The following is a 16,396-nucleotide window of genomic DNA, read 5'->3' on the forward strand; positions in this document are numbered from 1 at the left end:
AAGACAATGCGTCTATAAATAAAAAGATACAAGACACAGAAATACATATATATGACCAGCTACAGCTATAGAAAAGGGATACCCTGTTTCTACTATGGTCTTTAGAAATTCAAGAAAGTGCCCACGCACGCACACGCACACACACTCTTACACACACAGTTTCATCTTAGACCCCAGTCTTACAGTTATTGCAGGAATTCTAGTGCCTTGTGTCTATATGTATTTTAGAGGCATTCTGTAATTTTGTAATAGAAGTTATGCCCCTTAAGGATACACTTAAAGAAATGTATATAATTCATTATATTAATTTCCCTATAACACCACTCTATGCATGGATTCCAAAGAGATATCTTTTCATCACTACACAAATTATAAGAGAGGTAAGAGAGCGCAAAAGTCAAGGACAACTACTAAAGTGTTCAATGAGAAGAACCAGGGCAATTATAGTTGTATAGCACCATTTGGATAAAAAATTGAGAAGTACCTTTTGTATGTGTATAATCTCATATTAAGACATTTAGTTACACCATAAGTAATTAAAGTCACTGACACATTTTACTTTTAGAAAAGAAGGCAAGTGGATTAAGTGATTAGTTTTAGAAAACTCCCTATCAGGAATCAGTTCATTCATTTGTTCACTTTTTCAATTCTTCATTGGTACTTACTGAGTGCCTATCAGGCACTGTGCAGGGTGCTATATTATTAGAGTTTGTATGAGATATATCCTGTTAGAGAGTGAGTAAACTGCCTTTCTTTGGAAGAGTCTAGTAAAATTTTAAATAAGTGTAACATTAATCACAGCAATTTCACTAGTAAGGCCTTTTCTTATAGATAAGTTCCTCTAACATATAGGAGTACTGGAAGATCAGACTAGCTTAGAAAAGTTTTAGAACTTATTATACATAAATCATTATATTTAATAACGTAGAGAATACAACATGCAATAAAGAGACACATGCTCTCTATAGGAAAATTTTTAAGAAAGGGTCAACACAAAGATAGAGGAATAGCATGATGTATCATAGAATTGTACACTTGAAACCTATATAATTTTATTAACCAATGTCACCCCAATAAATTTAATAAAAAATAAAAGAAAAAGGAAAAATATACGAAGAACAAAGACAAAGGCATTTTCATGTATTCAAGTAGTTCATTCTGAAACCATGACACTTTATGTATAGAATATTAAGTTTTATGATAATAAATAATACAAACCTGACTTTTTCTTTATGACACTTTGCCAGTGCTTTGCAGAGACTTGGATCAGGACAGAGATCAAGTGGTGATTGACCCTTCTTATTTCGAATGCTAAGGTCGGCACCATTAGCAGCCAAGAAACAGGCAATAGATGCTGCACTCTTCTTCTCTGCCCCCTGGGTACCAAGTCCCATTATTAACTGAAATCAAATAAAAAAGAGTCAAGATTTCCCCTTAAGGAATCTGTTATGAATTCTTACCACCAAATACAGGGTGGGGCAAAAGGAGGATTCCAGTTGCAAGTACATGAAACACAGTTTATTCTTTTTTTAATCCTCACCCGAGGATATTTTTCCCATTGCTTTTCAGGGGTGGGGGAGAGAGAGAGAAACAACCATGTGAGAGAAACACATCAATTGGTTGCCTCCCGCTCGTGCGCTGTCCAGGGCGGAGGATTGAGCCTGCAACCAAGGCACCTGCCCTTGGCCAGCATCAAACTGGGGACCCTTCAGTCTGCAGGCCGACACTCTAACCACTGAGCTAAATGGGCTAAGGTCAAAGTTTATTCTTGTACTATTATTAATTAATTATTGTATTATTTCCCATACAAATAACTGTAAATCCACTTTTGCCCCACCCCATATATACACATATATAATGCATATGTGTATGTATGTATATATGTACATATATGAATATATATGTGTTACACATAAAAATTACATGTCTAAGAATTTACAGACTATGCCCTCGCAGGTGTGGCTCAGTTAAAGCATTGGCCCGTGAACCTGAAGGGTCTCAGGTTTAATTCCCAGTCAAGGGCCCATACCTGGTCTGGACAGGTATGGGAGGCAACCAATCCATGTCTCTCTCTCAAATCGATGTTTCTCTCCCCCTCTCTCTCCCTCCCTCCCCACTCCCTTCCTTCCACTGCCTCTAAAAATAAATGGAAAAAATATCTGTGGGTGAGGACAACAAAAATAAGGTGGACATTTATAAGTTGCAGTCCTAATATCCATTCACCCTTCCCCTATAGCCCCACTTTTCTCAGGCATATAGTTTGAGGACTGGCATGCTCTCCACTTTTAGAGGTGGTCCAGTGATGGCTCAAACCAGACAGATATCAGCCTCTCTGTGTGATTAATTCAGGGATGACACATAACCCAAATCAGGTCAATTAAGGCCAATAAAACTCAAGAGCAGGACTTCTGAGTGAGATGTTAAAAAAACAGTACTTTCTTTTCTACTCAATTTGGTTCTGAAGCTGCTAGGAACCAACTTGAAACAATAAGAGGAGACAAGTGAGAAAAGAACTAATACCTAGGAATTGAGCCAAGAAATGGAGAATGAAACAAATAACGTTCTGTTATCATCTGAACTATTGACTCAAACATCTTACCTGAAAATAGTAAAAATAATTGTTCATATTTATGAAGTGTCTATAATGAACCAAGAACTATTTTAAGCACTTTCCATGAATTAACTAATTTAATCCTCACAACCTTAAGAGACAGTTATTGCCTTCCCCTCATTTTAAAATGAGAAAAATGATGCACATGGGAATTAAGAGACTTTATCCATGATCATATAGAAAGGCAGCAATTCTCCAACACTTTGGTCTCAGAAGCTCTTTACATTCTTAAGAATGATTCTCAAATTCATATGGAAAAGTGAAGGACTTAGAATAGTCGAACAACTTTGGAAAAGAAGTAAAAAGAGGACTTACACTACCTTACTTCAACATTTATTATAAAGCTACAATAACCAAGACAGTGAGTTGGCATCACATAGCTAAAGATATAGATCAATAGCTGAAGACATCAATCAACAGAACAGAGTATCGGATCCAGAAAGACTTCACATACAAGGTTAAAATTGATTCTGGATAAAGATACAACAGGTGATTCAGTACGAAAAGAGTCTCAACAAACAATGCTGGAGTAACTGGATATGACAAACCAAAAAAAATAAACTTTAATCCATACCTCATTATATATATTTATATATTATTAATGTATATATAAAATATATACAAAATTAACTCAAAATGAATCACAGACCTAAATGTAACAGCTAAAACTTTATAAACTTCTAGTATAAAACAAGAGAAAACTTTAGTGACCTTGAGTTTGGCAAAAATTTCTCTGATAGAACACGAACAGTAGAAACAACTTAAAAATGATAAAATAGACTTAAAAACTTCTGGTCTTCCAAACACACTTTAAAGAATGAAAAGACAAGCCACAGGCTGGGAGAAAATATGTGCATATCATATATCTGATAAAGAACTTGTATTCAGATTATATAATAATTCTCAAAACTCAATAGTAAGAAAACAGCTTAACAAAATAATGAACACATGGTATGAACAAACACTCATCAAACAGATATTAGTGGCAAAAAAGCCAATGAAAAGATGTTCAATATCAGCAGTCACTGGGGAAATGCAAATTAAAACCACAATAAATAACTACAATACACCTGTTTGAATGGCTAAAGTTAAAAAAACACAACCAAGCAACTTTTGATAAGAATGTGAAGCAATATAGTTAGCACTGACTAGTCTTTAGTTCATAAATTAAATTTCTACATATGTAACTCTGATAGAGTATTTTATCAGATACAGATTAAATCAGCCATAAACATAAGATCTTGCATTAAATGATATTCAGTATCAGTAGTCATTAGGGAAATGACTTTCAGTGGTACTGAATTAAAGATTAACTTTACTCACTGTGTTTTTGGATGGCTCCCAGGCAGCATCGACCTTCCCCACATCTTGCATATCTTGGAGCTGACGTAGCTGAGACAAGGTGTGATGCCTCAGAGCTTCATGCAAAGGAGTATCCCCATCCTTGTCCTGAATATCTAATTTGGCACCTGCACGGACCAAAAGCTAAGAGAGAAAGACATCTCATTTTGCTAAAGTATCCCCACCTACAAGAAATTACAACATATCTAAAATAATAGTGAGAGCGCCTACCTGAAGGGGCTGCCACTAAAGCTAATAATTCTTACGTATTTGCTTGCTACTACTCTATACCCCTGTGGCTTCTTACAAAGAGTAATGCCTTCTGGGTATTGAATTAAAGAAAACAGAAAGAAATGAGAACCAATATATTGTTTAATTCATCTACTCTAGGATCAAGATAACGGGGAAATTTAGGACTTTTTTTTCCTTTTAATTTCAGGTATGTGAGGTGGGATATTTTAAGTACTTCCACTAGGATCAAATCAAATGTTAAAAATTCTTCTATTATTTAAATAAATAAGGAGAAGTTATTTTTTATTCCATTCTCTTTGGTCAGTTTTCTCCAAATGTATGGTCATAAGGAAAGCCCAACTACCACAGATAAATTAAGAATTAAGAATTTTTAGCAAGAGGAATTTTAAATAACAATAAATGTAAAGTGTTTGCTTTCAATAGATATTTTAAGTAGTAACTACAACTTTAAGACTTCACTTGTGGTGCTTTAACAATTTTCTTAATCCTTTCTACAAACACTATCAGTTTTAGAAAAACACATACATAGAAACCAATCTCATGTATATTGTCTTGGCAAATTGTTTTCATTTGTTTGTACTTTGTTTCCAAAAGGTCATATAGAATGTCATTCCAGGACAGTGTTTCTCAAATTTGAACATGTATCTGAATTACCTGGAAGGTAACTCAGGTTACCTGGAAGGTTTGTTAAATCATATTGCTGCCAGTTGCCACACCAGGAAGTTCTGATTTGGCTGGTCTGAGGTAGGGCCCAAGAATTTACTTTTCTACTAAGATCACAGGTGATGCTGATGCTGTTGGCTCCAAACCTTAAGAATCATTGCTCTACCAAAAAATTTTTAACAAAAATCTTTCAAATATTTTGTCTGGAATTACCAGATTAATAAAATAAAAATATATATTTCAGCTTTTTTTGAATCTGTGCAGCAAATGCCCAGCCAAAGTTTTTAATTACAGCTCAATCTCAATTATATAAATTAAGAGGGAATGTACTTTTTAAAAACTAATATATATGCTACTTCGAAATTCTCTGATTTAATATTCTGGGAAGTCACAAATCTGGCAACAAAATTATAAACACTTTGAATATCAGAGTTTTAAGATATTCCCTACTATAAATTAAACAGATATAAAACAGTCTAAAATCATAATTTTTACATATAACTATGCCTTCTGAGAAATCTAACAATGTGTTACTTAAATTTTCAAAACTTTCTAGAAATCTGTCTGGTTAAACTATAGCTGTAAACTAAGGTTCATGTTAGTAAACACTTTACCCTAACAATCTGGGTGTGCTGTCGTTCAACAGCAAGATGGAGGGCCGTTTGTTGGTTCACATTTTGGATATCCAGGTTTGCATTACCCTGAAAAAAAACAACAAGGTTTGCATAGTTAAAATTTGACAACAGTGAAAAACACTAAAACTGTAACTCTTTGTGAGGAGTAAGTAACACTGGATTCTGGTGACCACTTTCCACTCCTCCAACTGCTGGGACATTGTTCTCATATGGTTAACAGTGTGAGTACTACAGGAAGAATTAAGAGGGCAGCAAACTTTCTGAAGTAGAATAGCAAGTTTGAAATTAATTTTATTATGGTAACTTCATATAAGAACAGTTAAAGGACCAAATACACCACAGTCAAACACAGCTCCTTTCTGATTGCAGAGCAATGGAGAAAATCAGGGAGTTTTAACTGTAAATATTTCCTGAAAAGTCTTATTAATGAGTCTTCATGTTGGATTTAGATATACTCTAATGACCAAATAAGATCACTTCCTCTGGCTGCATAATTGAACTCTTCCTCCTTCAGTGAAAAAGAACTCTGCTTGAGGGTGAGAAGACAACACTTAATTAGTACATAAAAATACTTATAAAGGAAGAGCAGAATGTCCCACCAGAGTCCTGGGATGGCTAAAGGGCTATATGAGAACAGCTGAAGCCAAGGATAAAGGAAAAGGACTGAGAAGCAAAAGGAATGAACTTGGCATCAGGGGACCTAGGTTCAACTGCTGTCACAAGTTTGTGAAATGAACTTAAACAAGCATTATACCATCTCATGCCTATTTTCTCAGTTCCAAAATGGTAACAATACAAACCTATTTCACAGGGTTAATGTGAAGATTAAAAACGTAACATGCAAAACAGCCTAGCACAATGTCTGGCATAATAAAAAATAGGAAATTAAGAAAAGGGCTATAGGTTCAAAAGATAAAACTTTATCATTCTGTTTATGTCTTAGAACCATTCATGCTCTCTGATTTCAACTCCGATACCCAACTGTGCCCTTGCTTGGAGCATCAGGTAGAGCTGAAACTCCAGTAAGGCTATGACATTTTCTGGAAGATGGAATTTCTGGTTTGTTTTTATTATTTGTTTTTTGAGCGAAATCATGAGGTACCTAATCTCAGCTTTTTTATCATGTTTGTTCTCATATAAATGCAAAAAGTAAAGAACTTCCTTTTCAAGTTTCCTGAACTTTTCCATCATTTAGATTTTTCCATAGTAGTATGCACTATATGGATGTACCATAATTTGTTTATGCAGGCACCAGCTGACATACATCTGGCTTGCTTCCAGTTTGGGACTATTATAAATAAAGCTGCTACAAATATTTAGTATGAGTATCTGTGTGGAAATGTGTCCTCAGTTCTCTTGGGTACATACCCAAAAGTGGAATTGCTAGGCTATATAAGTGAAATATGTTTAACTTTATAAGAAACTGCTGAATTGGTTTTTAAAATGGCTGCTTTGAAAAAACACCAGCAATGTTTGTGTATTCTAATTGTGCCACATCCTAATCAACACTTGGCTTTTCTGGCCTTTTTAATTGTAGTCGTTGTAGTTGATAATTAGTAACATCTCAATGTGATTGTAATTTCTATTTCCCGAATGACCAATGGTAATTTAAGCAACGTCACAGGATATATGGTCAATATACAAAAAATAATTGTATTTCTGTGCACTAACATAATACAATTAGAAATTAAAATTTTAAAACTATACAATTTACAACAGCATCAAAACTTAAAGATAAATCTAATATATGCAAGAGCCAAACTCCCAAAAGACTTTTAAATAGAAACTTAATAATCTGACTCTAAAATATATATGGACATTCAAAAGATCTAGAATAATATTAAGGCAATTGTGAGAAAGAAGAACAAAGTTGGAGGATTACTCTAACTAATTTGAAGTCTTACTATAAGCAACAATAACCAAGACAGTGTGGCTTAAGGTCTGCCACTGGATTAGGATAAAAAAAGAATATATCAAAATTAACAATACTTCTAAATGAATAAAGTTTAATAATAAAGGCTTAAAATAGCAAAGGAAAGGTGGTTTAACTTTTAAACTATTTCTTTATCTAAACTTGTGTAGTTTATGGAGGGTCTATCTTATGATCTGGGATTTAATTACACATAATGGAATATCTCCTAAATTTTTCTGCTATTTCATCTTCTTAACTCGACTGTAAGTTCCTTGAAGTCAGGGATCACAGATAATTCTTTGATAACTTCAGTGCTTCTATATGGCATACACTTGACTGAAGCACTTTTAAAATTTGCTGAGTATACTAAAACATCATAAACTGCAATAAATAGGTCCTGAAAATATTCAGTCATAAAAGTTAAATCATCTTATTTCTGAGATGAATGAAATGACTAAGGTGAGTGTGTGTGATGCTATCCAGCCACAGATTCCAGGGGTCCAGAAGTAACCATGAACTGAATGAATCCCCAGTTCCTGGCTGCAGCCTGGTGTTAGCTAAAGGCAACTGGCCACACCACCTTAGACTTCAATATGATGGTTCTTGGTCCTGTGGCTGACTGACACTTCCACAACAGTGGCAGTGATTCTGGGAAATCCCTTTTAGTTGATGCTCATTTCATTGGACCAATCCAGGAAAGCTGTGCAGAGGGAACACTGGGGACTGAGGCGTGCACACACACCCTTCCTTCCCTCCACTTACCAACCAGTGTTAGATAGTAGACTGAATGTGCACTATTTCTAAATTTGCATCATCATGGGATTTTACTGTAACATACTAATACGTAGTTGATGAACTAATAAGTAAACGAATGGCAATGGTCTAAACTTATTAAAAATTATTGAACTGCTTTTCCTACCTGATGTACCAACAATTCAGCCACTTCCACATGATTATTAAGGGCAGCTAGATGCAAGGCAGTATAACCATCATCTTTCTTCTCATCCACAATCCATGGTCTTGGTAATTTAGACAGTAAAACACGCATTGCACTGAAAGTCAAATTTATGTTATTTTGATATTTACATAATTTGATATTTAATTAAATATTTGTTTTTGGTAAATTTTTTTTTAAAACCTTTGGAAGTCAAATAAAAATATTCCTCTTTAAAGAAAATTATGCACAGAGACTAAAAAAATTTCAATTTTTCTAAATCTCAAATGTACAGCTTTTTAATATTTTAAGAAGTAAACAGTAACTAACTGGAGAATAGAGTCAAAATAGAATAAGAGTACTACAAAGAGGAAACGTGAGAGACAAAAAATACCAAAGGATTAAGAAATATACCCTACCTAATAAGGATACAATTTTGATTTGTGGCATCTTTTAGGTTCAATTTGAACAGTACATATTAATGAAAGTTAATAAAGAACAACCAAATAACAAAAATACCAATGTAGAAAAAATAGTAATAATTGAGATAAATTTTATATAGTTGGCAGATTAACATCAACTCTGCAGAGATGTCAAAACACATAAATGGGTCTTTATAATCTGATATTTAAAATTTAAGAATCAGAAACAAAGTATTTCCAAAATAAAAAAGGCAAAGTTATCTTAAAGACCACCAAAATTAAACCATAAAAGAGCAGGAAAATTAATTATCAAGAAATGATGCTTCTTAGAGAAAAAGCTAACCCATTCCCCACAAAAGTAAAATTAGAAGCAACTTTTCTTGCCATACATCAGTAACTCTTCTTAACAGAAATGTTTTATGTGAAAAATTCATAATATAATTTGGAAAAAAAATCTCCCGCAACGTATTTATCCACTAATTGTTCTTTTTTTGCAATTTTACATTCTTTTTTTTTTTTAATTGAATTTATTGGGGTGAGACTGGCTCACAAAACCATATGAATTTTAATTGTACAACTCAATAAAACATTGTCTGCACAATGCATCATGCATCCATCACCCCAAGCAATGGGTTCCTTTTTTCCCCTCCTTTGCCTACTCCCCTTTTCCTCTGGTCATCACCACACTACTGTCTGTATCTATGTGTTATGCACATATGTTTTTTGGCTAATCCCTTCATCTTCTTTCATCCAGTCCCCTCTCCTCCCACCCCTCTGACAGCTGTTAGTCTGTTCTCTGTATCCATGAGTCTGTCTCCACTTTGTTAGTTTATTTTGTCCAGGAGATTCCACATATAAGTGAGATTATATGGTATTTGTCTTTTTCTGACTGGCTTATTTCTCTTGGCATAATCATCTCCTTCCTGGTCCATCCATGCTGTCACAAAAGATTTCCTTTTCTTTTTTTCATGGTTGAGTAGTATTCCATTGTGTTAATGTACCACAGCTTTTTTACCTACTCATCTACTGATGAGCACTTGGGCTGTTTCCAGATCTTGGCTATTTGAAAAAAAATCTCCCTTAACATATTTTTCCACTAGTTGTTCTTTTTTAAGACTATAACCTAAGAAAACTGCCCCACACCAAAAAAAGGCAGTAAACACAGGAAATAAAAGTTTTTAAAATTGTTCCAATAGAGTATAAAAGGTAAAGAAATAATAGTAAGATACTTACTACCTAACGTGACATATGTGAGATAAAAATCTGAAATACAGAAATGTTATGAACGAATAGAGAAAGTCAGAATGTGCAGAATAAGAATATATGTAAATGAAACTCAAAGTCTCTAAAATAATAAGACTAAGGCCTAATGTGACCCAGAACATGTTTCCTTCATGGCAGTGGTCTATGAATCCCACATAGCAAGTCCAAGTAATCTCAGAATAGGCTTTGGAGAACACAAGAACCTCAAAAATTGTACCCAAATTTGAAAGTTTATAGCTTTTATCAGATTTTTAAACAGGTTTATGATCCAAAGTATACTGAGAATTATAGCTTAAAGACACTCCTCAGTAGTTGTTACTGAAGTTACAATCATTGTTTAGGTGTGACAGACTTCTTTGGAAATCCATAGAAAGCTATGGACTCTCCCTCCAGAGAAATACCCATAAAAATCTTAACCTACAATTCTGAGTCTACAAACCCCTAAATCACATTCATGGACCTCATAAAAGCTAAGGTTTCCTGTTTTAGTTTGCTTTCAGTACTTATAAGGATTCTAATCCTCCTCAGTCAGTGGATTAAAACAAAATACTAGATATTCTGTAGACTTTGACTCAGGTTCTTAATGGGGAAAAGTACCGGTACAACATTATACTAATGAATGTTTGGATTTGAATAATCATAATGCTAATGCCATACATTATCTGTTATTCTACCCATTTGCCTATGTGAGAAACAATTTATAGTTTTATGAATCTTGGATAGTTTTAAAGATGAAAGTATTAAATCATGAGAAAAAAAGTTTTTATTAAAAATAATATAAACATTAATTTAAAGAAAAATTGTGATATAAATTAAGAACTTGCAGGCAAAGTTGTAAGTTATTTGGTGGGGGGAGGGCAAAGAGATGAAGAGGAATAAAGCAGAAGACTGTTCGCCTTCACTATAACCTTTGTGGTAGTATTTGACTCAAATAGGTATGAATATTCATTTGATCAAAAAAATTTTTTAAGTTAAAACACTAAGCCCTAGCCGGTATGACTCAGTAGTTAGAACATCGGCTCAAGCACCGAAGGGTCTCGGGTTCGATTCCTGGTCAAGGGCACGTACGTCGGTTGCAGGTTGGCTCCCCACCCCAGGTTGGAGCAAGTGTGGGAGGCTACCAGTCCATGGGTCTCTCTCACATCAATGTTTTTCTCTTTCTCCTTCTCTTTCTCTCCCCCTCCCTTCCTTTCCAGTCTCTCTGAAAAGCAATGGAAAAAAATATCCTCAGGTGAGGATTAACAACAACAACAAAAGTTAAAACACAGATAATATTTAGGCTTACTATCATAAAATCTTCTTAATTTGCAACTTTACGCTTGTAGGCAAGATATATAAATGTTACAAGTTTAAAATTATAATAAAATGTGGTTCATGTTAATTCCACCAAGTTTTTTATTGTCACATTACTAAACATTCTCTATATGCTTGAGAAGTTGGTTCTTATGGACCCATGTTTCCCACCACCTCCCATTTCAGTTTCAGGAGCACATTCCCATATTACACTGCCAACAGCTCAAAGGAAGAAAGGAGAGGAGTGGCTCTTCCTCTGAACATAGGTGTCTGCTGAGAGGGAGTCATCACTTACTTGTTCTTCCAGTCTTATATCTCATAAGTGAAAACAAGCTAGGGAAAGATGAGGTCCCTCAGAAGAAGAGCCAATGGCTCAGAAAGTTAAAGCATTTAAACAAAAATATATTTGTACTCTTGAAAGCCTATTGCCTCCTGCTCTCTCATTTACTTCATGTCTTTTTACTTTTTCCTCTCTTAGTACAATATGTATAACAACTGTCAGAACAGGGAAAGGCAGCAATTCCAGGCTAATGTTGGAAGTGACAAAAAATAATCCTAGTCCCTTTTAGATCACATTCTAAGAAGTGAATTAAATCATAATATTTAAAATGCAAAATTCACATTTTTAGGGAGCAAGAGTGTATTGCAGGATAAGTCTATTCTGTTAATTAATCCATTTAAATAATGTTGTAAATTACACTATAGCACAACCATATGAAAATATCTTGGTTTCTTTCACAATCCTGAGATTAAAAAATATATCATAAAAATTAAAGAAATTTGGCATTAATCTAATTCCTCATTTTAAAACTGATTAAATAAATTATTATACTACTAGCAAGGTATTTTAAAGAGAAATGGTAATTTCAGATTTCCCATAGAAACAGTGTTATACTAGAAAATGAGTGACTATATCGAATCATACAACAGTTAAATTAAGTAAATAAAACATACAGATAACAAACAACTAGAGAAAAAGAGATTTGTAGAAGGGAAGATTCAGAAGTACAATTGAGATAAAAATAAAATTTTTTTTAAAAAAAGAATCACCAAGATGGAATTACAACGAAAAAGATTAAAATTATGTCTTTTTCCAAAAAATAATGATTGATTAAAAACTGAAGAAATGGTTTCTATGAAGCCTGGAGAAAATATGAGAAAAAGAATTTGTCAGTGTATTGCCAGCATTATGCACAGAGAAAGCTCCTAGACAAGCAACCCCAGTATTCTAATTCGCCCTCCAGACCAACCACTAAAATGCTATCAGTTTTCAGTGCATTATCATATAGAAGTCATCACAGGTTGGTGACACTGTCCATTAAGATTATCCAACTGCCCTGGCTGGTTTGGCTCAGTGGTTAGAGCGTCGGCCCCCAGACTAAAGGGTCACGGGTTCAATTCCGGCCAAGTGCACATACCTCAGTTGCAGGCTCAATCCCCAGTCAGTGCGCGTGCGGGAGGCAACCAATCGATGTCTGTCAGTCTGTCTGTCTCTCTTCCCCCTGCCTCCCACCACTCCCTCTGAAAAGCAATGGAAAAAATATCCCCAGGAGAGGATTAAAAAAAAAAAAAGCTTCCTTTAAAATAATTAAATCTTCTTAAGGCTGGTCTTGATAACAATGATCTAAAATATAGTTTCTTAATATACTTTTAAAAGAACATGCGACTAAACTTAATACTTTATTGATGACTCAATTATAGCAAAATCAACTCCTGATTTTCTGGCATAAGTTGCAGAGAAACACTGCAGATAGCCCCAAATCAAAATTAATGCAAAAGTCAACTGTCAACCACCCAGGACTGGGCAGATTAATTTTTGTTGTTGCTGTTTTTAAATAAACTTTTATTTTAAAATCATTTTAGATTTACAGAAAATTGTGGAGAGTTCCTCACCCCAACTGTTAACATTTTACATTAGTATGGTACATATATTACAATTAATAAACCAACCGTGATTGTTATTAATAAAGTCCGTACTTTATTCTGATTACCTTCATTTTTATTTAATGTTCTTTTTCTGCTCCAGAATTACCACATTACATTTAGTTGTCATGTCTCCTTAGGCACCCTTTGGCTGTGAAAGTTTCTTAGACTTTCCTTGTTCTTGATGACTTTGACAGTGTTAAGGAGTATTAATCAGATATTTTGTAGAAAGTCCCTCAGATGGAATGTGTCTGATGTTTTTCCCATTATTACACTGGGGTTATACGTTTTGGGGAGGAAGGTCACAAGGGTAAAGAGCCATTTCATCACATCACATCAAGGGTGCATATTATCAACATGACTTATTGGTGTTGATGCTCACCTTGATTGCCTGGCTGAGGCAGTGCTTGTCAGGTTTCTCCACTGTATAGTTACTCTTTTTCCTTCTTTCTTTCTTTTTTTTTTTTTAATAAAATATATCTTTATTGATTTCAGAGAGAGGAAAGGAGAGGGAGGGAGATAGAAACATCAATGATGAGAGAGTCATCTATCAGCTGCCTCCTGCAAGCCCCCAACTGGGGATCGAGCCCACAACCTGGGAATGTGCCCTGACTGGGAATCGAGCTCGGATCACCTGGATCCTAGGTCGACGCTCAACCGCTGAGCCACGCCCGGCCGGGCTCTTTTTCCTTCTTTCTATACTACAGAATACTATACTATACTATACTATACTATACTATACTATACTATACTATACTATACTATACTATACTATACTATACACTCATTGGAAAGCAGTCACTATGCACAGCCTACACTTAAGGAATGGAAAGGTATGCTCCATATCCTTGAAGATAGAGTATCAACATAAATTAGTTGGAATTCTTCTACACAGGAGACTTGGAGTATATTAATTTTAATAGAAACCTATAACCCTTTCATCTTAATTACAAAGCTGTTCATTAATATTAATTCCTGACCTTCCTCCCACCCACCCCTGTAAAAACCAAACAAACAAAAACGAATAATATAAGGCTTCACAAGAAAAGAGCCAATCTTTGGGCCCAGCCTGCAAGGTGAGCTAAGGGAAAGTTAAACAGAAAAGTTCCTGGTCCCCACACCCTCACATTAAGAACAACTATGAATAGCTTGTCTCCTTTCTCTCCATGGGGTAGAAAATCATAGGAACTCACAATATAACCATGAAGATCCAGTAGCAGGCTGTTCCCTGCAGTTCCTCCGTTAATTAAGAGGAGACTGGTGTTATGCTGCAAGCACTGAGGATCATAGAGTTGCTGGGATGAGAGTGGTACAGGTTCAATAAATCAATTAATTTTATTATTAAACCAATAGACTCTCACTTGAGGAATACAGTATATGAGATACTGAGATATTTTCCCTAATGCTCAAGCACTCTTTTGTATTTCTCAATCTGGTTGTTTTCCAAGAGGTTAAGGACATGGATGGTTTAAAGATAAGATCTTACTACCAGTTAAGCAGGCATTTGTGAATAGTGCCAAAGAAGCATTAAGTTCCGGAACAACTAATAGTGGAGCCTAGCATAATCCTTGGCACATGGTAATACTCGAACGTTTGCTGAATGATGAACAAATGAGTTCTAAGAAGCAGAGGAGACAAGCAGCTGTCTGCAGTGGTATGTGATAGTCAAATGGCTCTGGGTCCATTTTTAGGGCCTGCCATGCTTTGCAATCTATCTTCAGAGATGGGCAACATTTTTCCAAACAAACCATAGTTGAACTGTGAAGGCCTTACTTATTAGTACTACTTAATATAAAAAGACATTAGAATAGCTCTATAGCACATATTAGGTGTTCAAGAAATGCTTGCTAAGTTATTGATAACAAACAATCCCTCAAATAATAGTTAAAGCATGTTAGTCCAGAACCCATAAAGGAACTTATTAAGACAGTTGATCAATCCCAAGCAGAAGTTCTTTTGGGCATGCTAAAAGCACGTTACCATGTAATAATCTAAACACATTTTTGTTCAACACGTACCCCTATCTGAAAGGATACAGACAAGTCTAGGAGGGTATATACCAAAATGCTACCCATAGTAATCACTTCAGTAAGTGAATATTGATGGTTTTTGTTAGATAGATGAAAGAACTACAAGGAACAGGCATCACTTAAATGTTTTAAATTCTGTTTTTGTTCAGTTTTTCCTACAAACTCTTTTTGATAGATACTATAATTAAAAGGTTCATTATTTTAGCTTAAATTTCATTAACTAGGAATTTGGTAGTGTAGTAGAATTTAGTTTAAAATGAGAGAGATATACAATGACAATACAGGCTGCAGAAGAGTTGTATAGGTAAGTACTTGATCATTCTTAAACTAACAACTACTAAAATGATCTCTTAAATGACCAGTGAGTTCTTATTTCTCCTTCTTTGCTACAAGAAAGGAACCCCATTTTACTTATCTTTATATCCCTTTTGTATACTTGGGATAAGGAGCTCAAAGTTTTGTTGAATGAAACAGTCAAACCAATCATCTTTCTGAATATACTGAGGGAAGGATATTAGCAACATTACATTTTTGGTATATGCTCTAGTCCCAAAGAGTGTAATTCACTAACTGTTTTCATTATTACAAAACAGAGCAGCAGCAAAGCATAGTAGTGAAGAACTTGGGAGTCCATAGCCAAACTATCTAGGTTCAAATTCTGGCCCTAGCAAACTGAATGGCAGGAGACTAGAGCAAGTTACTTAACTTCTATGCCTCAACTTCCTCATCTATAAAATGTGAGAAGAATCACAAATCCTGACTCATAGGGTTGTTATGAAAATTAAAAAGGGCTTACAAGAGTTCCTAGCACTTAATACATTATACGTGTTTGCTGAGGGAAAAAAGGGGAAAAACTGTCACTGCTACAAAATGGTTAACAAATATGGGGTGACTTAGAAACCTGAAAATTAACCCATTTTACACTCTCAGACATGTGTCACCTTCTCCCAATATGTGTAAAATTATTTCAATATCTAGGAAAGCTGGCTCTTTAAAATTACCAAATATCTACATAAGCTTAACTGCTATGGTTTTAAACGCTAAAGGCAAAAACAGTGTCAAGGACAAACTTCCCTTGTAAGAGAATGAGCTTAGAAAACTGATAATGGTTTTTCTT

At 34.8% G+C, this 16,396-nt stretch overlaps 1 protein-coding gene across 1 annotated transcript in view; it reads right to left on the minus strand.

Moving 5' to 3' along the window:
• Positions 1 to 16,396, minus strand: part of MIB1 (MIB E3 ubiquitin protein ligase 1) — a 93,144-nt gene that overhangs the window by 13,561 nt on the left and 63,187 nt on the right. Inside the window, exons 13-16 of the mRNA XM_081150092.1 lie at positions 8,334 to 8,466; positions 5,482 to 5,568; positions 3,935 to 4,096; positions 1,219 to 1,400 (exon numbers count right to left, since the gene is read on the minus strand). Coding sequence (XP_081006218.1) covers positions 1,219 to 1,400; positions 3,935 to 4,096; positions 5,482 to 5,568; positions 8,334 to 8,466 — 564 coding nt within the window. The remainder of the gene's footprint in view (positions 1 to 1,218; positions 1,401 to 3,934; positions 4,097 to 5,481; positions 5,569 to 8,333; positions 8,467 to 16,396) is intronic.

Source organism: Miniopterus schreibersii, assembly GCF_964146895.1.
Source record: "Miniopterus schreibersii genome assembly, chromosome: 10".
Taxonomy (NCBI): Eukaryota; Metazoa; Chordata; class Mammalia; order Chiroptera; family Miniopteridae; genus Miniopterus; species Miniopterus schreibersii.